The sequence below is a fragment of the Parasteatoda tepidariorum genome, chromosome 2 (genome assembly GCF_982258835.1).
Source record: "Parasteatoda tepidariorum strain Cologne lab strain chromosome 2, Ptep-v5.0, whole genome shotgun sequence".
In the NCBI taxonomy this organism is placed as follows: domain Eukaryota; kingdom Metazoa; phylum Arthropoda; class Arachnida; order Araneae; family Theridiidae; genus Parasteatoda; species Parasteatoda tepidariorum.
Genome location: NC_141756.1, coordinates 83874155 through 83898259, shown reverse-complemented (window position 1 = coordinate 83898259; position 24105 = coordinate 83874155). Strand labels below are relative to the sequence as shown.

General features: G+C 31.3%; 1 protein-coding gene across 1 annotated transcript in view; it reads left to right on the top strand.

Moving 5' to 3' along the window:
- Positions 1-23639, top strand: part of LOC107453691 (neuroligin-4, X-linked) — an 80452-nt gene extending 56813 nt beyond the window's left edge. Inside the window, exons 4-9 of the mRNA XM_043039509.3 lie at positions 381-811; positions 3613-4016; positions 5672-5787; positions 16320-16765; positions 21871-22196; positions 23440-23639. Coding sequence (XP_042895443.1) covers positions 381-811; positions 3613-4016; positions 5672-5787; positions 16320-16765; positions 21871-22196; positions 23440-23464 — 1748 coding nt within the window. The 3' untranslated portion in view covers positions 23465-23639. The remainder of the gene's footprint in view (positions 1-380; positions 812-3612; positions 4017-5671; positions 5788-16319; positions 16766-21870; positions 22197-23439) is intronic.
- Positions 23640-24105: the final 466 nt, after the last annotated feature.

Here is a 24105-nt window from a genome sequence, read left to right as displayed (position 1 = left end):
ATATTATATCTTAATTTTTATAGTTTCATTTATTTAATTAGAGATGATTCAGTGACTTTACGATAATTACTGCTGTGAAAAATGCGGTACTTCAGAATTTTTGTTCCATATTATGTTCCGGTAAAAACGGATTTTACGAATTTAAAAATACCGACATCCTGAGTGCAAATACCATAATTTTGTTACAATAATTTTGTCTGGAGTTTTTTACAGTTTAATAGTAATAAAATATTTAAAATACTGAAGTATAATTACAAATGAAAAAAAACTAAATTTTTTTATGATAAATTTCTGAATCTGAGAATACCTTATTTATTTTAATATGATTTTAAAAATTGTAACCCTATATTTAATTCCATGAAACTAAATATATTTACTAGGATTATTCCAACGTGTCATTCTTCAAAGTGGGTCTGCATTATGTCCGTGGGCTATAGCGAAAGATGCCGTCGATCACACGAGAAGGCTGGCGCAGGCATTAAATTGCTCAATGCAGGACAGTATGACCCTCATTGAATGCCTCCGCAAAAGACAGTTAGAAGAAATAATGTCAGTGGACATTCCAGCTCCTGACCACTTAAGTGCTTTCGGACCCACTGTAGATGGAATAGTACTCCCACGTGATCCCGTGTATTTGATGGAAACCAAACCAGACCTATTTCTCAGGCATGATTTGATGCTTGGAACGACGAAAGTGGAGTCTTTTTTCATGTTCTCAGCTGTCGAGGAAATAAAGGGAATAAATACTCACAGAAGGGATAGAATAATACGGACAATGGTCAGGAATTTATTTACGCATCACTTGCAACAGGTAAGGAAGATGGTTTTGAAAAAATTTTTTCATTTATTATTTTGTTGCCAGGCATGCAAATTTCAAACATAGTTTTTTTGAAACAAAAAGCTGGCAAATAAATGAAAATGCTAATGAAATTTTTTCCTTTTTTGCCAGTACATGCATACAACCGTATTCCCAGATTTAAAAAAAAAATAACAGAAATTTTTTAACTCTTTCGTAAACTTACGTTATACGGTAAGTCGTCTAGTCGATATTGAGGGTACAGTCTGTGTTTGGGCCGATTTTTAATTCCTCGTGCTAAAAGTTGGGTGTTTAATCACATTGCACATTTTCTTTGATCGTATTTAAATGGCTCGGAATGAACTGTAATATCCTCGTTGGTTTTAAATCTAAAACTGCCTGTGCATAGTTGGGTGGTTGGGGTGTATGATGCGAAGGCCTTGTAATTTCTATCGTGATCTGTTCCCGAACTATATTGTGCTAGTGTAGTTTGAAAAGTATAGCTTTTGAATGATTGTTGAGGATGAATTCCATACGGTCGGTAATAGACTTTTATGTTTAAATGAAAGTTACGTTAACAACCAAACCGAAACCAAGGAATTTACGACAAAGCTAAGTTTAGAATAGTACATTTTATCAAATGAAGCACATTAAATTTTTAAAATTCAATGCAATTTCTTAAATGCCTATGACATGTTATTTCGTACGATTATATTGCTACATAAACTTAGACTTAAATCTTTGTATGCCTTCATGTATGTATTGAATTATAAGCAAATCCATTATTGCTAAATATACTATATATCATACAATGTTTTTTATTAAATTGCTGTTTTTAAATATATTCATTTTATAGAAATAATTGCATTTAGGCAACAAAATGCCATTTATATGGCAGTTATAAGTTTGGCAGCCTCGATTGTTTGAAAAAAAGCAACATCCTAAAAACTTTTAAAATATAATTTAATTTTTGATTTAATATTTTTTTTAAATTTTTTGTTTCCTTAATTTACTAATTTATTGTTTGAAAATAATTTAAAGAGTTATACAGATTTTTTACCATGAATATATATTACAATAAGTTATTAAACTTTTAATTTATATTTTCTCATTTTAGTAATTTATACATTGAAAATTATTTTAAGGGCAGTAAGAAATTTTTTAAAATAAATATATATTATAATACAAAAATAGTAATTTCTGTAAATTTTGTTAATTTTTCTTCACATTTGCTGATTATTTATATTTTACTAACTTGTGACTAAGTATAAACTATGATTATCTTATAATATTTTTAATGAAAATAAAAATCGCCTTAAAAGTTTTCAAACATCACAATGAAAAAAATATCATTAAACAATTTTTCGAAGCTTTTTTTGATCTCCTTATTTTAATATATTTCTTAAAAATCAAATTCACTAAAACAGTAATAAATCTTTGTTAGTCCTTTTCGATGCCAATTCAAAGATAATTTAAATAAATTATTATATTATAAATACTTGATAATGGCTTCGTTATCGATTTTCATTAAGTTCTGGTAATGGGTGCTTTCCTGTGAAGTAATATGAAATGCTCACTCAATCTTTCCAATCTTGTCATTGAAATTCAATACATTAGCATTCTTTAGTTCTCTTTATTTATTTAAAAATTTAGAATTCCAATTAGGTTGCCTTCTTGCAGATGTCTTGGAAATCAGCTAGATGCTGTTGACTGTTTTCATTTTTCTTTTTCGCAAAGCAAATATTAATTTTTAAAAAGTGATTGATTTCGTAAAAAATAGTTATATAAGCAACAGAGGCTTAAATAGTGATGTATTGAAATCAAAATAAATCTATATAAAGAATGTTCATACGCTTGCCACATGAAGTTAGAATTTTGAAGAGTAATATGTAAGTTAATGAAAAAAATCACCATGCTAATTATACGTATTTTTTTCTAACATATTTATTTTTCTAATTTATGTTCACCGAGAAAATGTTAATCGGATGCAATAAAATAAGAGGCTCTTCAATCCTCAGTTAATGTTAATGAAAACAATATCCCATTGCTAATTAATTAGTGTGAGAAATGTGACACCATATTTATAAACTTTTCTTTAATTTTCTTAATTATTCTTCGTTTATGCTTTCTAATTTTTTACCATGAGAAAAGGCTGCAAATAGTATTCAGAAGTAAGAAGCAGGAGGTTCTTCGATCTTCAGTTGATGTTAATAAGAACAGTATTACATTGCTAATTTATTAGACTGATAAATATGACTCACACATTTATAAAATTTTGTTTAATGATTTTAATTATTCTTTGTTTATTTTTCTAATGTATGTTTATCGAGAAAATTCTGCAATTATTAATCGGAAGTAAGAAGCAGGAGGTTCTTCAATCCTCAGTTGATGTTGATAAAAACAGTATTGCATTGCTAATTTATTAGTATGACAAATGTGATTCATGCATTTCGAAAATTCTGTTTCATAGTTCGAAAGAAATCTCAAGTGTTTCATATTGAAACACGTGTAACTTTAGATAAAAAATAGCTTTACTCTACTTATTAAAATTAATAATAGTGTTTTTATTTTAATGTAGAAGCTACAAAATTTGTAACACATCTTTCAAAAATTGTCATTGTATCTAATTTTACCTTGTCTTAATCTACCCTATTTAAATTTAAGAATCTTGAAAATGTCAATCAAGCATTAATAAAAGTCATGTCTGCAGTTTTTAAGAATGGTGTAAATTTTGAAATATCAGTATTTTAGTAGAAACTTTTCTTTCTTTTTTTTCATTTCCATTCCTTATACGCATGCACATTTATAATTTGCAGATTTTTCTAACAATCGTCAACGAGTATATGGACTGGTCTGTGCCTCACCTTCATACTACAGACATCTTTAGGGGGACAGTGGAAGCCTTGAGTGATGCTACAGTTCTCTCCCCCGTTATCACGACTGGAATGTTGCATAGCAACCCTAATTTTCCCACCAACACCCCTCTTCACAATCCAGTTTTCTTCATGCCCAAAAAGACATACTTTTATGTTTTCACACATCAGACTGAGGAAGGGGATTACTTGCAAAGATTGGGTTGTCTCTCAGGTGAAGACTTATCCTATGTTTTTGGAGCACCATTAGTAACAAATCTTGCCCATTTCACAAATAACTATACAGCAGACGAAGTGGCCTTATCAGAAGTGACTATGATGCATTGGACCAGTTTTGCTAAATTTGGGTAAGGATTTATTATCTAGGATTATGATGTTCACTATTTGAAGTGCTACTCGTATTTCAGACATTCGGCTATCATCAGTTTTATTTGGTTATTTCGAATTTTTTGATTTAATTATTTTTTTTATCTCTGATATATAGTTTTTAATGAACGTGAGCTTTCAAAGTCAACTAAGATCGAATTTTATTAGCCGATAGACAAAACTAAAATTTTATAAGACACTCATTCTGCCTGTCTTGCTATACGGAAACGAAACCTGGACTTTAAACCTTGACGTCCAACGCCCGATAGAAACGTTTGAAAGAAAGATACTTAGAACTATCTTTGGTGCCATACCAGAGGGGGGATGTTGGCGAACACGGTACAGCTTTGAACTTTATGGGCTCTATAAACATCCTCAAATTATGCAGATAATCCGAAGCAACCGACTTAGATGGCTCGGCCATATATGAAGAGGCTCTGAAGATAGCCCTGTAAAAATTGCCACCTTCAAGAACCCTCAGGGGTCCCGCTCTAGAGGTACTCGATGGCTCAACGACACCGAAAACGACCTCAAAGTCCTAAAACTTAAGAACTGGAGGGGAGTTGCCATGGACAGAGGGAGCTGGAGAAGGTGTGCTGTTGAGGCAGCCAAGGCCTGCAAAGGGCTGTTGCGCTCCTGAAGAAGAAGAAGAGCTTTTAAACATTTGACAAAACTGCTTCCTTACTCATGTTTTATCTTAGGGCACTCGCAGAAATTTCCGTAAAATTTAAAGAGTTGGCCATTAATTTATAACTGCAACTCCTTTTCTCGACAAAAAAAAAATTTAAAAACTGAGTGTCTGTAATTGGGTACTTACACTTCAAAAAGATCATCACAAATACCCGCAAATGTATGTCGTCAGCTCCAGGTGATCGTTTATAAGCCAAAAGGTGTGTTAAAGTTGAACTCAGTTTCTCCACAAAAGTTAGAATGATAATTAACGTGAAATTAATTAAATACAACGCCGTATCGTACATTGAATTTGTTGAAATATAACTGTTTCACGTCTACATATTTTACTTAACTTAGATTTATTATTTGCTTATGTATTTCATTGTAACCGTGATATATTTGCGTTTTGTGCATCTGGCAACTTCGATGTATGATTAGTTTATGTTCTACATGGCTTTGTGTCAGGCTTTATGTTAAGTAAAAAATATAAAGGAATGAATCGAACTCTTTTTGAGAGAATCTTTTTGTAAGAACTTAGAATGCGCCACTTAAGAGAATCGATACTTTACGGGTTTGGCCTACTCGAAATGGAATGGAAAGAACAGTTGCTAACGTAAACAAATGAAGCGTTTCAACAACCAATAAGGATTGAGATACCCGCACTACGTCACTTGCAAGTATCCTATTGTAGCAAACTCAGCATAGACGTACTACGTCATCAAATTAAAATTTCTTTAAAAAAAATTAAAAATTTTTATTTTTTTCACCCGGTACGAAGAACGATATTTAGCTAGTTGTATATTAATATTATAACTAAAATCAGCTTTTCAAATATTATTTAATTTTATGTTTCAGAGATAAATACAAATTATATTTTTGGATCTATAAATAAATGGCGTTTTTATGGAATAAACAATTACATTGGAAAAAAAAAACCTATATAATTCTTCTCTTCTGTTACTAGCGATCCAAATATTGGTACTCAGCTGGAAGATCTTATAATTGACATCACCCGAGGAAGATACGAGCGAGTAGTGTGGCCCGAATTTACCTCTACACATCAGAAGTTCCTCAGCATATGCAAGTATTGTTCAATTCCTGTTGTTTGGTATAACTAAGCAAAAATTTTGAACAAATTAGTGTTTTAGATTAATCGAAATAGATTTTAACAGAATTAACGATACATTGAAGTCAAGCAAAAGCAATAAATAAAATACATTTTTCCTTAAATTTAAAAATATTTAAAATAATTATAAAATTATTCCTTTAAAACTGGATTTAATAATTTAAGGGATATCATTATCTATATTTTACGTTGAAATATCCTTTCACATATGGTACCTGATGAAGTGATAGGATCTTGCAATGAAAAACGCCCCCTGAGTTACTTTTGATCTAAGAATTGGATTTTTCAGTTATCAATTGTAATTGTTAGAAGGTCTAACCTTAAGTATACTAAGTTAATATTATACTAAGGATACTAAGTTAAGTATATCAAGTAACAGATATTTTAAGTTACAAATAACGAGACTTAAAAACAAACCTTCTCTGAAGGAACATATTTGTTGTGATGGATTCAGATGCTGGACATTAAAAATATGAGGATAACCGCAATCTGGAAAATATGGTTCCAATAGTTCGGGCAAAAGAGTGGTTTAAAGTTTGGAACCTATAATGTTGATCAGTGTAAGAGTGATTAAAATGCCAGCAACAGCTTTTATCGCAAAGCCGAATGAGGTTTTCAACTGATTAGCACATAAACCATGCAGGCTTAAATGAATGTGACACTTAACTAAGCTAGTATATGCACTATGAGGCTCGCAATAAGCTTATATAAACAACCCTTTTGCAACGAAATTAAATTTGCCTTTTCTAACCAAAGCTAGAAAAACTTTCCGAAATCGTGGATGAATCCTCATTCGCAAATTAAGAATAGAAATCGTTCGCAAGTTTAAGATAAAATCATTGTCTCAAGGTTTATTTCAGATTTTATGGACATCACTGAAACAAGGTTTTTGCGCAGGCTTTTATATACTTTCTGTGACACTTTAAAAGTGAAGGTTGGCCTGATCACTAAATTTAAAAAAAAAATGTTGCATTTTAGAGCCTGGGCAAAGCTAGATTGAAAAACTCCACAAAAACGATAAAAGCAAAAAAAAAAAAATTTTTTTTGTTGTATATTTTTATTCTATCTTCAAGGAGCATTACGCTTGGCATAATAATATTTTACAGTGTGGGTAAATTTCACTTTATGTAAAATTTCTCGTACCTTTTGAGCTGAGGAAGCGATCTAAAATTTTTACATATGATCATAAAACTTGTTAATTCAAATACTTTGAAGAAAAGAACTTCGCAAGAAATAATTGTTTGCAATATTTTTTTTCATTATTTATTCTAATAATAATCTAAAAGATCTGAACTTGAAGGTATGCAAATTCTTACACTCTTCTTATGTGAGTAGTTTTAAATGAGAAAATTTAAAATTCGAAATGACTCAGTCAATTAATTCACCAGAAATTGAAACTAAGAAAAATTATTTGAGGTGATGAATTAACTAAAAAGTTGAATTCACTTTTATAAATTCTAGTTAATGAACTTTTAAATAGAGAGAGATCTCAGGCGGCTCAAAGCTTGCAAACTGTTTCCGGTTTTTAGTTCAATTCTCCATTCGTAGGCATTAGTGTTTTAGATATTAGAATAGATTATAACGCAAAAATATAGCGATCAAACTCCTATTTTTCTTCCACTCGTAATGTAGTTAAGAATAATGCATATTCAAGTAATAACCAGACAATTATTATACTCATAATATTTTCTTTAAAATTAAAACTATAATATAAAAGCGTGTGAGATTTGTAAAAAATAAAGATTTGATCATTATTAATATTTCTACAATTTTTCCAATTCGTGTGATAAATGGTATTTGAGTTCTTTTATTTATGATGCTAAATTTTTATTAATTTTCTTTTAACTTTTACTCTATTGCATATTTTCAATCCTTATATTTCTATTTTTTTATACTTTTGAATACTTAGTTTGAAACACATTTACAAATTGTTAACTAGACTGTAGCTGTGAATTTCGAAACTTATCGATATTTGATTTCCGACAAGTTTCTAATTGAACGAGATCTGATTTATTGAAGCAAGTTTTTTTCTTTATTTTATCTGCTTAAATGCTATTGTGTTGCTCAGTAAGTAATTCTGTTTTTTCCCAACAGAGTAATTAATTATGTTTTTTCAAAACCAACCTTACACTTCATTCGCATTATCATTATATATTTTGACAGCTGATATGGGAGCGCTTGCTCGCGAAAATATTCGATTGATTCTATGCTGTAGTTTTTGATTGGTGCAATTTCAAATATGGAAAATGAAAAACAGAATTTCCGTCATATTTTTCTTTTTTACTATCGAAAAGATAAAAATAATGTCCAAGCAAGAAAAAATTATCCGACATTTATGGAGAAGATGTATTAGCAGTACGCCAGTGACAAAACTTATTCGCATAATTTCGATTAAAGTGCTCGAAGATGCACCTTGTCAGTTTAAGCAGATGAAGACACAATAAAGGCATTAATTGATGCAAACCAGAGAATAACAATTCGTGAGATTGTTGAGAGACTAAATTTATCAAATACTACCGTTTATGATCTTTAGAAAAGCCTAGAAAGTTAGTCTCAAAGCTCGACGTATGGGTTCTTTATGTTCTTTCAGAAAGAAATTTGTGTCATCTGTGATTTGGTTTTCAAACTTCAATTGCATCCTCACCGAGAAGTGAAAAAATGGGTTTATCTACAATAATGCTCCGATCTCGACAAATTTCTTTGGATGGTAAAACCTTTACTCTATACAAGGTGGCACCTGGATCAGTTTTTTACTAGCAACAAACAAAAATTTTAACGCATAGAATCGTGCTACTGCTAGAAAGATGACAAAAAGTATTGGATTTTAATGAACAATATAAGGTTTAATGAAATATTTATTAACTATAAGAATACCGCCTTTCATTTTCATAACAAAAAGTGAAATGATATTTTAATTGTTAGAGAACTTAATCAAAATTATATACATTCATAATTGAATAAATTAATATAGAAAGTTTCAATAAATATGTAAAAAAATAATTAATATGATAAAAACTATGGTTTTTTTATACTTAGAATATTACTGCGTGGAATTACTAAAATTAATTTGCAAGCATATGAAGTCATCGTACAAAAGGGCAAACTCCTCTATGTATATATGTAAATTGAAAATATGATTAAAATTTCCTTTTATTTCGGAAACATTGAAAAATATATTTATATGCTGCATATAAATACATTTATCCAGTTTAAAATAAATAACTTTAATTAATATTAAAGTATACTTTTAATTTTTCTTAATAAATTTGTAAAAAGCACGCAGTTCCTGACACTATAATTTTATCGAAAGCGTACAATTCTGTGAAATATTACATAAATGAATATTACTTTATTTATTGGTAATATATTTAAAATATGATTCATTCACAATTTTAATTTAACTATATTTAAAAAATATTGTTATATTCCTCATTTAATGGCGGTAGCTAAATCAATTATTCCGATAAAAATCTGATATTTCAATCAATCTTAATTTATACATTCCATTTTCCCCCTAATTAATTCGTAAAATTCCTGCAACTCATAAAAAGAAGAATTTTTTTAAAATTTGAGACATTAATATTAGCATTCTTTCTCGTATAATTCAAAAATAGCTTAGAAAAAATACGCTAAGGCTTTATTAAAGAGTATTAGGAAATAATTACTTTCGGCAAATATATAACAAGGCCATTCGAGGACTTTATTAAAATGGTAAAAACAAAGAATTGATTTCGGAAAATATTTTAAAATAACTTTACTTGCTTATTCAATATTTTATCTTATTATTATTGATATAATTGTTGTATAACTTCAAACCTTCCGCTTCATTAGCGCTTAATAAACTGGACTTAAATTTCAATCAAATAGTTAGGAATTAGTAGTTAAGATTAATGTTTATAATTTATTATTTCAAGTATTTACATTACGTACGGCCTGAGAACCATTTATTCCATTAAATTAACTTTTCAATTGGTACTTGTTTGGTTTTACTGTAGAGGTTGGAATTAGATATGTTTTGAGGTCAGCATTTTTAATGATTTAATTGGGTGATCTCAAAAATGCTGATTAACTAGTGCAGAGATGATATTTTAAGTTACGAAATAAGACAGAAAAACGTGCTTTTTCTGAAAAAAACATAGCTTTTTTCTGCGAATTAGGTTTTTTGACCTGTAAAATGTGGGAAATAGCCGCAGTCTGGACAATATGGTCGGAATAGTTAAGGCAGAGAACGATTCAAAGTTTTAATCCCTTATTGTTAATTTTTTTTTTGCGTTTTCACTTTATCTCGCGTACTTTTAGAGCGAATCTAGGATATTTTGCAAGCAGTTATAGATTTTATATCTCCTAAGTTAATTCCATGCAAAAAAATAATTTTAATAGTTATTGATGATTAATAATTATTTTTAATTTTAAGATGAAACATATATAAATCAATTATCAAACAAGGATAAAAATAAAATACTTCTTTTGAGCGCCTTTTTAGATACTCTTTGGTTTTCTTAACGGATATTTATTATTCTATTTAAAATGAAAAAAATAAACGGAAACTTAACGACACCTTTTACTTTTGTTTTTCGTTCTTGACGTTTTCTTACTTTATTCTTTATCTCGCAATAGGAAAAATATTTGCTTTAAAAAAAGCTGTCAAGGTAATATTTTCTTAAGCTAAAGTTAATTGCACCTTAAAAATATGTATGGATAAGTTTGTTTTTTTTTCCACTCAAACTATGCACAATCATTCTGTACCTTTAAGATAAAGAAAGTGAAAACCTTTCCAAGTCATTAACACAAGAACGAAGTTTTAATTATAGAGCTTCATTACTCTTTTTGTTAATGCGTTTTCCAGCAAAAGAAAAAAAAAGGTATTCAATAAAATTCATGAACAAGAAAAGAAAAATTAACCTATAAAAATCCTTTTGAGTAGGATATTCTGAGTTTTAATTAAGGTGTGAGGAAAAATATCGATATTAGGAATGTAATTCCTAACCATTTTTAATAACGCATAGGTATTATATTAATTTGAAAACTAATTAAAGATTCTGAAATTTTTTTAATGGTGTAGAATTAATTGTAAGAAATATAGAGGGAAAATTATAGCTTTCTTACTGAATAATAAATGAAGCTTATAAAAAAAGGACTACCTTTGGTAATTTGTTTCTTTGTTAGGAATTAGTTGCCAAGTTTCATTAAAATCATGAAACTTTGAATGTAATAAATTTATCTACAATCCAAAGTTCTTCTACAAAATTTTTTGTACTTTCAGTCTATTTCAAAAGAGCCAGAAAAATACCTCGTAGAAAAGAGAAGGCCTTAGCACGGGTTACCATAAACAAGAAATTTGATCCTTTAGTAGTCCAAACGTAATGACGTCTTTCGTATTTTCCACCACTGCGCAACTTAGTAGCCCAAACGTTGTGACATCTTTCTTCTTTTTCATCGACTGCGCAGTTTATGTTCGTCACGTCGGACTACTAAATTGATCCGTGCTGATTCCTTCGTTCTTCTAGGAGGTGTTGGCCAGAGACCCCATTAATTTTACCATATTCTGATAGTTTTGACATTCTTTTTACGAAGTGCAATTTAATGTTTATACCACAATTACTGGTGCCACTGGAAACTAAGAACAATCACCCACTTTGCCTTTAAGGCCTATGACAACATAGGCCTTTATGTTAAGGCCTATGTTGTCATAGGCCTTAACATATGTTAAGGCTTGTCATATGTTAAAGCCTATGTTATGTCATAGGCCTTTATATTAAGGCCTATGACAACAACAACAACCACACTTACACAATCGATTTTCAACCAAGGTCTACCGATTATCTGATTTTTCAACATGATCTTTGTCCCATAGGTGCTGGATGATTGGAGTTCTAGTAACATTAATGTTATATGACTGAAAACGTATTTAAAGAAAAAAAAACAGTAACGAAACAGCTCACGAGAGCAGTAATATTTTTTTCTCCCAATATTCGATTCGATTGCAATTCTCTCTGATAGTAAGTTCACTCGAAGAAACTTTAATGCATCGATTTAATTTTTATATTTTGCTAATGAAGATCTCTTGAAAGAAAAGATTACTTTTCCCAACAATGAAATCATGAAAAGAAAAGTTAAGATCCTTTTAAAACCATTATGAAAAGGGAACTATTTCCAATCAGCCCCACCTTGCTCTCGACCAAAAAGATTCTACGAACAAAAGAATCTAAAAGTTCTGTGATAATAATGCTCGTAGGACGAGATCTGTTTTTGCTTTATTTTAGTTTTACCAATTTTAGAGAGTTCCCAAAATGGAACTGAAGGTTTTATCGATTTACGTTTCGTTTAGCGGCATTTTTTTATTTTATTTTATGCAGTGATTTTGCAATTCGTAGAAAGGTAAAGGAAAAATGTTTTGAAATAAATCATCGATTTGTGCTTACAAAGCTTACCGATAAATGTATTTCAACTTTTCAAGAACTTGGCTTTACATGTAACTAGATAGCGTTTAAAAGTTGTTTCATTTTCAATATCGAAAATACTCATACACGTTTTCAATAACAAATGCTGAAAAGCGATTAAATTCTGGAATATATAAATATAAATCATTATTTTCCTATTGATAAAAGAAAATATTTCAAATGAAACTCTCTGTAACAACAGTTAGCGAAATATTTTAGTAAGAATAGGTAAAAATAATAATCGATTCCAAAAGTTGTTTAAAAATCTTCTAAATCTATCATTCAAATTTAAATCCTTTTAAGAAATGCGAGTTTTCATTTCTTGAATACAGTTCTGATTATGGCTAAACAGTCTAATAGTTGCCAGATTCCTGATTGTCTGCAAATAAATTTATTCTTTAATAAAGTCAGACTAGTAATACTTATGAGTAAGAGAATAAAAAAATTTATAAAATAACAAAATTGAAAATAAAGAGACTTGATATAGTATTATGAAATTTTATATTCGATATTTCATTTATGTTTTTATCGTTTTATATTTTATTAAAAATTTTTTTTACATTTTATTTATAATCCTTTTATATTTTATTCAGATTTAGTTAACATTTTAGTTTTTTTTCTTTATCAAGAATACCGTAGTATTTCTAACAAACGCAAAAAAAAATCTGAAAGCATATCATTTTACAAAGACATTTCTTTTTTGGTCTATTTAATCTCAGTTCCGACACGTTAAAATGTGGTATTGAAAAACAAAATTTATTTTGAAAATATATATTTTCACTTTCGAACATATGAAAAATTAATGTATTGTCTTGTGAATTTTTTGAAACAATCCCATGATTCAAAAAATAACAAATAAATTTTTAAGTTTCAACATTATAATGTCAGTTCATAAGGTAATATTATCATATTAAAGGTTATATCATAAGGTAAGGGTTATATAAGGTTACATAACTTGATATTAATCAAATATAGCAATATAAGGGAAATAATGATCTGGCATAACAAAACCCTTACCGAAACACTGTACGCTCGTACTTATATGCGCTTATTTTTTCCTTCAAAGTTTTGTCATAATTAATTTTAGATAGAGAGATACTTTTGAAAAATACCTCATTTGTACCCATCAATCTATTATTAGTATTAGATTTTTTTCACAACTGAGGGCAATTATAAAGTAATCGACACTAGTTTCATATGATCTTGGTTTTTAAAATAACTCAGCATTGTCACTTAATTTACCCAAATAAATCAATTAGTTTGAAATAAATAACCCCAAAATTTAAATTATCCACCTGACGTTAATAAGCAAAATAAGAAAAATTTTATCAAGAAAGATGAAAAACAGAATTCTAATCTAACGTCTAACAAACATGATATACACTTACAATAGCTATTTTCGGATACACTTTTCCGCGTCTTAAGCATATCAAATCTTAAAATTTGTGCCGATAATTTTAATTATCAGCGCGTGATGATTTCGGAATTAATCAGAAGCTGTTGTTTAATCAGGAGATGTTTTTCATTTTAAACAAAATAAAAAATATATAATAAATCATATCACCTTACGCTTAACTCCCACACACCTGTTTCGAATTAATGTAAAATTTTAAAATATTCTTTTTATTTTATTTTAGTTATATTATTTGCAAGATTAAATGCAAATAAAGTATAAATTCAATTTTCTACGCTTCATGGAATACTATTTTTATAGTTCTTAATTACCCCCTCTTATCAGATCGGACCAAACTTCCAAAATAGACTCTTTAAAGAGTTATCATTCCATACCATCTTTTGAATGAACTTTCAAAGATTAAAATCTTTAAAGTAATTTAAGCCCCTTTCTAAGATTTATTATTTCGTTATCGGGTAGTTTCAAACTTTAAATTACCCATTACCTATCAATAGATTTCTTGCAGCTTGTAAAGATTTTATCATGATTGATGAGCCTTAAATTTTCAACTTCGAAAGAAAAATTACTCTGAAGCTTTATCAAACTTGAACTAAAAGTTGTGATAAATTTATGCCAGAAAGCAGATTTTCTAAATTTTGTTGATAATAATAGATGTTTGAATAAATGTATAAACGCGCAGCTTTTTGCCCCTATCCTAGTTAAGTTCACGCCATGAATATGTTGTAATAAAATATTTTTACATCGTATGGCGGTGAGATTTTTTTACAGAGTTTAGATTTATTCTTAATTAAATTAAATTAATTAGATTAAATAAAATTCCTAGTGCACTTTAGCATCCAAATAGAGTCTCGGTGCTGCCATCTAGTGTGACAGAAACCAGACGTCCAAATTAACACGACCAACGGTATCTCACCCATTGTGGCGGTTCTGAAAGAGTGGATACCACCTCTGGAGAACGCACTAGGTCTGCTTATCGGCAAGACCGATTGTGCAGCTCATTGGAAAAAAAAATTTAAAAAAAGATTTATTCTAATCCTGGTCCTAGAAATTGGGCAAATGTTCCATTAGTTTTGAGGCAACCATTGATGGTTTTTTAGGAATAAATCCCCCTCTATAATGTATAGGCAGTCCAGAATATGCCCCAGAGTGTCTAATTTAAGAGAAAAGGGATATATTGTCGAGCATATGATGTTATTGTCTTCGACCATTAAAGGCATTACAAGCAACAGGCTCGAATTAATTGTTCAGGTCCGTATTTTTCGATGTTGCTATTATTTAAAAGCAAAGTAAAACACATCCAGGTCGTTTACATTAAGATTCCGTAACTTTAAAACTAACGCCTTGACAGTGGCAAGATGGTCAACATTGTGCTCCAGCGATTATTTTTATTTTAAGAGGAGCAAGTACCTCTCGATCGGTAAGCCTCCTTTGGGAATAAAACTCCGTCATTTTCTGTGCCTTAATCGATGTGTGTAGAGTCGTGGTGGCTCAGGGGATAGAGCGCTCATCTCCCAAAGAGGTGACACGAGATCGAATCCCTGATAGATGCGAATTCCTCGCCAGACTCTCACTGACCACGGTGCTGACGTGAAATATCCTCAGTAGTAGACGGATAATGGGTTAGAGTCCCTTTGCCGTGGGAGGTTTCACCGTGGGAGGTTTTAGTGTTTTTCCTCTTCATATATCACAAATGCTTGTTAGTTCCATCAAAAAATTTTCCAAGAGGGCAAATTTCTCCTAATACGTGATCCAGGAGTTTCTTTGTCTTCTGCATTGGGTTCAACATTACAAGGCTACGAGGTTGAACATTGGTAGCCGCAAACTGAAAATCAGGTAGACTGTTCAAAGATGGTTATTAAATGGTCAAGGAATTTTGTAAAACAATAAGAAGAGACAAAAAGAAACATTTAACTAAATTTTTACAAATAATGTGATGGGTTATAACCAGTAATTGCTGAATTAATGTATAAAAGAAATGTTTCTTCAATTAGGAAAACCATAAGACAAAGGAAGTACATGACATATAATTTACAATGCAGTGCATTACGGTCAGTAAGACCTTGATTTAAACTTACTTTGTACTTTTTATTATTATCAATAATTACTTATTTATCAGTAATTACTACATACTAAACTAACTCACTAAGCCGTAACAAATATTCATTACTAAGCTTAACTTTCTCTTAATTACAAATGTTGATTAAAAGCATTAGATTATTTTGAGTTACATAAATTATAAAAATACCATTTTTATTTAAAGAGGTATTATTAAAAAACGCCAATGTTTTAAAAATATCTGTTAACTTAGAATATGGTATGTACTAATTGGAAGGTATTAGCTTTAAATTGAATCATTAAATTATAGCAAAATTATAGCGAATCATTATAGCGAAGTGCGTGTTAAATCCGATCGTCTACATTAAAGCATATTATTCTTTTTTTTCTTGTTTGTACTAAATTTTTCAAACTGTATATTTTTCCTTAAACTAGGGCAGTTTCTATTTAGCACTTAATGAAGCTTTACATCAAATAGAGTGTTAACACATCTAATTAATGTTTTAATCGGTAATTTTCTTTATTTTGTTTCATTTCCATGTTCTAATAAACTAATACTTTGTTTTGTATTTTGCAGCTTTAAAACCCAAAGTAAAGGATCATTACAATGCCCACAAGCTTTCGTATTGGCTCAACCTCATCCCAGCTTTAGATACAGCAGACAACACTACAACGGACCAACATCACATGCTGCCTGAACATCATAATACTTCTGCCTACGATGGAAATATTCGTAATCTTTACGATGGAGTTCAACAGCTGAGTATGAAATCGAATTCAGAAGATACTTCGTCGCTCAATGGGACCATCGATCAAAAGAATGATCTGAATCGAAATGTTTCTGCAAACTCATCAGAGGTATACATCTTCAGTTTGGACAAAGCATCTCACTTGTCAGCCCTCGGAGTTACAATTGCCGTGGGATGCTCTTTACTCATGCTGAATGTAGTGGTCTTCGCTGGAATTTACTATCAAAAAGATAAAATAGCTGTAGCAAGAAATGTTCAGAAAGCCTTTTATGAGGTAAATGCAATATTTTTGTTCAATATATAAATTTTAAGAAACTATCCATCAATAATATTAGGTCACCTGCCTTAGGGAAAAAATTCCTTATTCTTTAAAAAGTGAAAGTGGCGCTCTAAACTCCTTCGGACAGGATTTCAAAATGTCCTGGTATGGCAGTTGTACTATTTTCTTCCACAAGACTTTGATAAAACGTAAAATCTCTTCACATATTCTAATTAATTGTCTCCCAGCGATTCAACTAATTCCGATGTTCCAATTATTCGCTATACGGTTCAGGTCTGGACTCTGGATAGGTCCTTCACTCTATTGTCGCCATACAACTCTATGGTGGACCACGCAACATAATATCTAGCGTTGTCGTCTTGGAAGAGACGTGTTAAACTTGGAAAAGAGCAGCGACTTAGGAAATCAATAAGATGACGCTGAATCAAATCCCAGAAGTGGCTGGTTGATACGAACTCTGCTTCCGGCTCGCATCGACCACAATTCTAACGCTAAATATCCTCAGTAGTAGACGACCATGGATTAGAATCCCTTTGCTGTCGGACAAACCGTGGGAGGTTATCGTAGTTTTTCTTTCCGTGTAACGCAAATGTAGGTTAAATCCATCAAAAAAGTCTCCCACGAAGAGTACTTTGTTTCAATTCTTCTGATGCAACTAGTCCCGGCTGTTCCAATATTGTTCAGGTCTGGACTCAGGACAGGTCATTCACTCTATTGTCGCCATACGATTCTATGGTGGTTCGCGCAGCATAATAGCTAGCGTTGGAAGACGTGTGGTAAACTTGGAAACAGAATAACAATTTAAGAAATCAATACCACTGGTTCGAATCCCAGTCGTGACTGGTTGATACGAATTCTGCCTCCGGCTCACTCTGATCACAGTTCCGACATTAAATATCATCAGTGATAGAAGATCATGGGTAAGAATCCTCTTGCCGTCGCATTAACCGTAGGAGTTTTTCGTAGTTTTTCTTTCCGCGTAGGTTAGTTCCCTCAAAAAGTCCCCTACGAAGGCTTTGTCCCAGTGCTTGATCCAGGAGTTCCCTTGTCTTATGGGTTGAGTTCAAATTTACAAGGCTACATAGTAGTCTTGATTTGGTCGGCTGTTTAACATTGGTTATAAACTAAAATCAAATAGTGCTGAACGTATCGGATTTGAGCTTACCATGGGAAAACTCGACTAAGGGTTCACGTCTTATGCTTTAGAAACATCCCAGACGATAATTCCACCTCCACCGTACGCATGTGCGTTCAAATACTTATTGATAGAGACAATCAAAGTGGACGTGAAAAAAAGTCTATTAAGGGCAATAAGCAGCAATCAAGTTGATATAGTTAAAAGATAAAACGATTTTAGTATTATTAAATAATATAATTTTTGTTCACGTCTATAGCAGATATAAAGTTATAAGTAATTTATAAAATTATATTACAGCAAAATATTAATTTTAATGATCAATTATAAAGCTATTTCTCTAAAAAAATTTGCTTCAGAAAATGTCTTTGTACGGCAGAAAAATATTGCAGTAATAATTTATCAATATCTAATACCGCCTATCAACTTCTTGAAAAATAAATGAAAAACCTTCGGACTAACCCGTTTGGATAAATAAATGAACGTTTCAAAATTTTTATTGTGGGTATAATACCTGAACAAAGCAAGAAAAATGGCTGGATTTGGTAACAAATATTGCGTTTACACTTTGAGTCACGAAATTTAAGAAAGCTATCTTTTCTCTGAAACTGTTATGCAGTGGCTTTAGATTTTATTTCTTATTTTGATGTAAGAAAGAAAACTCTTTACAATTTTGAAATGCTATTTTTTATTAACTTTAATTTTATAAATTAATAACAAGGAAATAAAATATTTTTCTTATAATTTTAAATTAAAATTAAAATAAGTAAAAATTGTAAATACGTAAATTGTAACTTTATAAATTTAACCATCATTATTTTGTTTTGTTTCGTTGACATCGATATTTTTAAATATATATATAAAGATTTTATCCAAATATTTAAACATAATTTTAGCTTGAGCAGTCTATATGACAAAATAAGAATCATTTTTATATTAATTTAATTTTTTATTGCAAATTTAATTTTATCCAATTTAAGTTAATTAGATTACATATTGAATGTTCAGTTATTTATTTTATCTAAACTGCTGTTTGTAGAAAATGCAACACCATGAAAGAATCATCAGAATCAAATGAAATTTAATGCAGAAACGACTTGTACTGATACAAATAAATGATGAAATTTTCAAAACAAAAGAAACAAATTAAGCGTCCGAAATCAGTATTTGGTGCAGCCACCACGCGCTGCAATAAGTGCTGCTATACGACGTGGCACGGAGTCAAACAGATGTTGAATATCTGCTTGAGGAAGAGAATTCCATATCGCTTGTATGCGCAACCAAAGTTCGTCTTTGGAAACTGCAGGACGCGGATCACGAGTGAGACGCCGACCAACCATATCCCACACGTGCTCAATAGGCGACATATCCGGCGAATAAGCAGGCCAAGGAAGAAGTTGCATGCGTTGTGCTGAACAGAAGTCTCTAACAGTCCGCGCAACATGTGGGCGTGCATTATCCTGCTGAAAGATAGCTCCAGGGATGCCTTGAAGGAAAGGAACGACTTCGGGCTGTAGCACTTCACGGACGTATCTGTTGCTATTGAGATTACCCTCAATTCGTATCAAATTGGATCGTCCATGATACGAAATCGCACTCCAGACCATAACTCCGGGTGTTCGACCACTATGTCGTTCAATAATACACTCAGGAAGGCAGCGTTGACCGGCATAACGTCTAACACGAACACGGCCATCATGGGTCCACAAATTGAAGCGTGATTCATCTGAAAAGACAACTTGGTGCCAATCAGCTCGCCAGTCTCTGTGCTCAAGAGCCCACTGCCGACGCAGCCGTCGATGATCCGCCGTGAGGGGAATCCTGTATAATGGCACCCTTGCACGCAATCCACGGCGCAGCAGACGACGACGAATTGACGAAGCCGACAATTGTACACCTGTAGCAGTTGACCAATGTGTTGCCAGCTGCCTGGAGGAAGCTGTGCGATCATTCACCGCCATGCGGAGCAGGTGTCGATCATCGCGCTCTGACGTCACCTTCTGTCGTCCAGTGCCTGTTTTTCGAGTTGTTCGGTGCTCGTCGGTCCACTGCTTCCAAACTCGCATCACTGTGGAACTGTTCCGCTGCATACGAGCTGCTATTGCGCGATAGGAAAATCCTCCTTCTCGAAGGCCGATTATCCTCCCTCGTTCAAACTCCGTAAGTTGCTTGAATTTCTTATTCTTCCGTCGTGGAGGCATACTCAGGTCTCACTAAACGTTTGCCACTAACAAATAATCATAGACTATTTTCAACGTCCCGCTACAGCACTTTATTTATACGCTTTCAGCATCAATTCAGAGGGCGCTGCGCGCGCCACGCACGCGCGATGGCTCTGAAACTTTATTAATTTGCATAATATCCTATAATTGACATTTGCTGCGAATTTCATTTGATTCTGATGATTCCTTCATGGTGTTGCATTTTCTACAAACAGCAGTTTAATAGCATATATTGTGCAATATTTATTTTCCAAATATCAAATAATCTTAATTATCATGTTTTTAATTAATTTTATTTTTCATTGATAGACTTTTTTTTTAATTTAGCGTTATTTCTCTATAATTCCGTTTTAGCAACTGCATCTTCCTTTAACTAGTTAAAGTTAACTGTCAATGTCAACTAGTAAGGAACAAATAAAAATTTTTTTAAGCAAAGTTGCCTGCAAAAAAAGCCTGGATACAAGCTGACACACGGCGTGGCATAGACCGATAAAGTTCCCGGATGGTCTCTTGCGGTATTTCCTGCCAAATTCGATCCAATTGTCGAACGAGGTCATCAACATTCCGTGCCAGATGCAATCGCCTTCCCATCATATCCCAGACATACTCGATGGGAGAGAGATCTGGTGATCTGGCAGACCAAGGAAGAGTTTGACAAGCTTGCAGACAGTTCATAGCAACACGTGCCGTATGTGGTCTGGCATTGTCCTGCTGAAAAACCAGCCCATGGTGCTGCAAAAGGAACAGTAGCGAAACAGGTCTTAGGATGTCGTCGACGTACCGCTGTGCAGTAAGTGTACCTCTAATGACGACCAAAGGGGTTCGGCTGTTAAAGGAAATGGCACCCCAGACCATAATGCCTTGTTGAGGGTCGGTGTGGCGTGCAATAGTGGAGGCAGGATCCCCCCTCTGCCCTGTGAGTCTCCAAACACGTCTTCGATGATCGTCAGGACACAGTTGGAAGCGGAATTCGTCGCTAAAGACTATACGTCCCCAGTCGGCATCATTCCAGCCTTATCGAGCGTCGATTTTGCGCGTCTTAGTACGTTTTTGGTGCGTTGATTTTTTCGTTATAGAGTGTATATACATATATATAAATTTTCATTCTGTTGCAAAAGGTTTTTTAGCAAATTTTAGGTACTATCCTATTTTTAAATCTATAATTGGTATCTCTCTCTCTAAGCTAAATCTGTAGTTTTAGAAGCAAAACTAATATCAAATTTGAAAATCTCCACACCCGAATTAGGCAAGATCAATAATTTTCATAAATGTGAAACAAAAATTCTGATTCCCAGATTTATGCAATGTTCGTTTTGCTTTACGTATTTTCAATTTTTCTAGCAAATATTCTTTTGATTTTCAATTAAACTAAGATCAAGATAATTTCCCAACAATCTTAAAATGTTCATTTTTTGGCAAAGTATTCTTTCAGTTTTTACTTTTTTTCGATTAACTTATAATGCAAAATTGATTGAAATTAGAAATCTTTAGAAGAACGCTGCTGTTTAAACTACTGGGGCTATTATCTTGAAATTGTCACTACTTATTATTGCTTTTACCGATGGCCCTGTACCATCAATTTCAACTGTATTTTAAATCCAGCGGGTGCAATAAAATACAAATTTCAAAATTCCTTCCCAAAGCATTTATTATACATTTTCAAGTAGAAATCAAAGCTGAATGTTTCTATAAAAATTATTACAATAGTAAATTGAACTACATCTTTTATTTCCTTATTTCAGACGGAGAGAGCTGAATCGGAGGAAGACCCAGCTTACAAGAAGCCTTATCTCCTGAAAGACGCACCTGCATCTCTTATATTGCACGATTTTGACACACTCCAAGCATTTAAAGATCAACCCATGTTCGATCTGGTAGAGAGTAGCGAAATTAAAAGACACTTAAGTGGATCAACTGAAACAGAGCTTACAAACACATCAAAACCAGCCAAAATCAAAACTGTTACTTTTGTTGATCCACCAACCATTTTATGTGATATACCTAAACCCATCCTCACGGATGTTATCAGTCCAGAACAGATGACATTAAAGTCTCTTCTCAAAACAGAGTGAGTTATCTTAGTTACTTGAGTATCTAAAGTATGTAAAGTTTGAGTTCCTGAAGTATTTTAAGGAATTGCTTGGTTAATTGGACACTGAACGTTAAAAATGAGAGAAATTCTTCCCAAATCTATTATTTTGATTTTTGAGATATTCAAACAATTCATACTTTATTAAGTAATATGCAACAAACTGTGTTTAAATCTGAGTTTTCCGTATCGAGTTATAAGATTAAAAATTTGTAGAGCTCCATACATCAAATCTATTATTTTGGTTTTTGAAATATTCAAAAAATTCATACTTTATTAAGTAACATACAACAAACCGTGTTTAAATCTGAGTTTTCCTTATCGAGTTATAAGATTAAAAATTTGTAAAGCTCCATACTTCAAATCTATTATTTTGGTTTTTGAGATATTCAAAAAATTCATACTTTATTAAGTAATATGCAACAAACCGTGTTTAAATCTGAGTTTTCCTTATCGAGTTATAAGATTAAAAATTTGTAAAGCTCCATTTATCAAAGCGCAGTTCTCGATGACAAAGTTGCTTTTTCTAGTAACAATGTTCCCACAACTGCAAAAAGTTGAAATAATATAACAAATATGGTTAAAACTTGTTTTTCGAAGACATTTTTGGTGACAAAATGAATATTTAATGTCTTGGTTATAGCTGTTACAATTACCACTTAAATTTATTTAATTACCAATAAAGAGTGTATTTAGGTAAAAATTTAATTAAAAAACTTTCAAATTTGATCACAAGGAACTTTTTAATTATCAACAATTAAAAACCATACTTTCAGCTATAACTTTAAAACTATTTATTATTTTTCTTCCTAAAACATTGTAGCAGACTTCTATTACTGCCAACAATATTCTGTTGAAATTTAAAATGTTTGAATGAAAATTGCACTTTGTTTTTATCGTCCAGTGTACCCTTAAGCTCAAAAAAAATTAAAAACTTTTTTAAAGGAATTTTAAACGTAATTTTATTCATATATAAGTCAATTTTGAGCCTACTAACTACTTACTGAAATAGGTTATAACAAAACAATCTTGAAATGTTATTTTTATCTTAACTATATAATTGTATAATGAAAAAAATGAAATGTCCATTGAAATATTTTTGTCGTCATGTTATTAGTCATTTTCAGAAGATTTTTATTTTATTTTAATTTTGAATCATTTTCAAATGCATAGTTATATACTTAATGCTTAACTAAGTGTATTTTTAATCTTTGTTTTTTAGGTCAGAAGCAGGCACTACGAGCTAATAACGACCATTTGTCTGTTAAACAGTATACGTCCATAAGAACGCATAAAAGCTTATGTGATTGGAATTTTTACACCATATAATTTGAAATCTCATTCATATCAGTGTTGTGATTAATAATTTGTTAATTTTTGAAGAAAAAAAATATTGTAAATAAAATTTTTGTGTCAGACGTATGATTTTGATTTATTATGCTTTTCAATATGAGAAAAAGCATTTGCGATATAGGAAACATGGTCATGCAAAAAGGAATAAAATCAAAAACAGGAAATCAGTATAATTTGCGCTTAAAAAAAATTAAATGCACACGTATATTTAGCATACACTTACTAGGTAATGAGGATATCTATAAAATAATGACTTATAATTTATATACAATACTTTGTAAAATAATTAGGACAAGTTGGTATTTTTTTACTGTTTATTATCAAAATGCCAAACAAATTATAAAACACCATTTGAAACAAATATTTTAAGCTGTTTTTCAGCAAATAGAGGCCTTAGTTATGCCTATATATATATATATATATATATATATATATATATATATATATATATATATATATATATATATATATATATATATATATATATATATATATATATATATATATATATATATATATATATATATATATATAG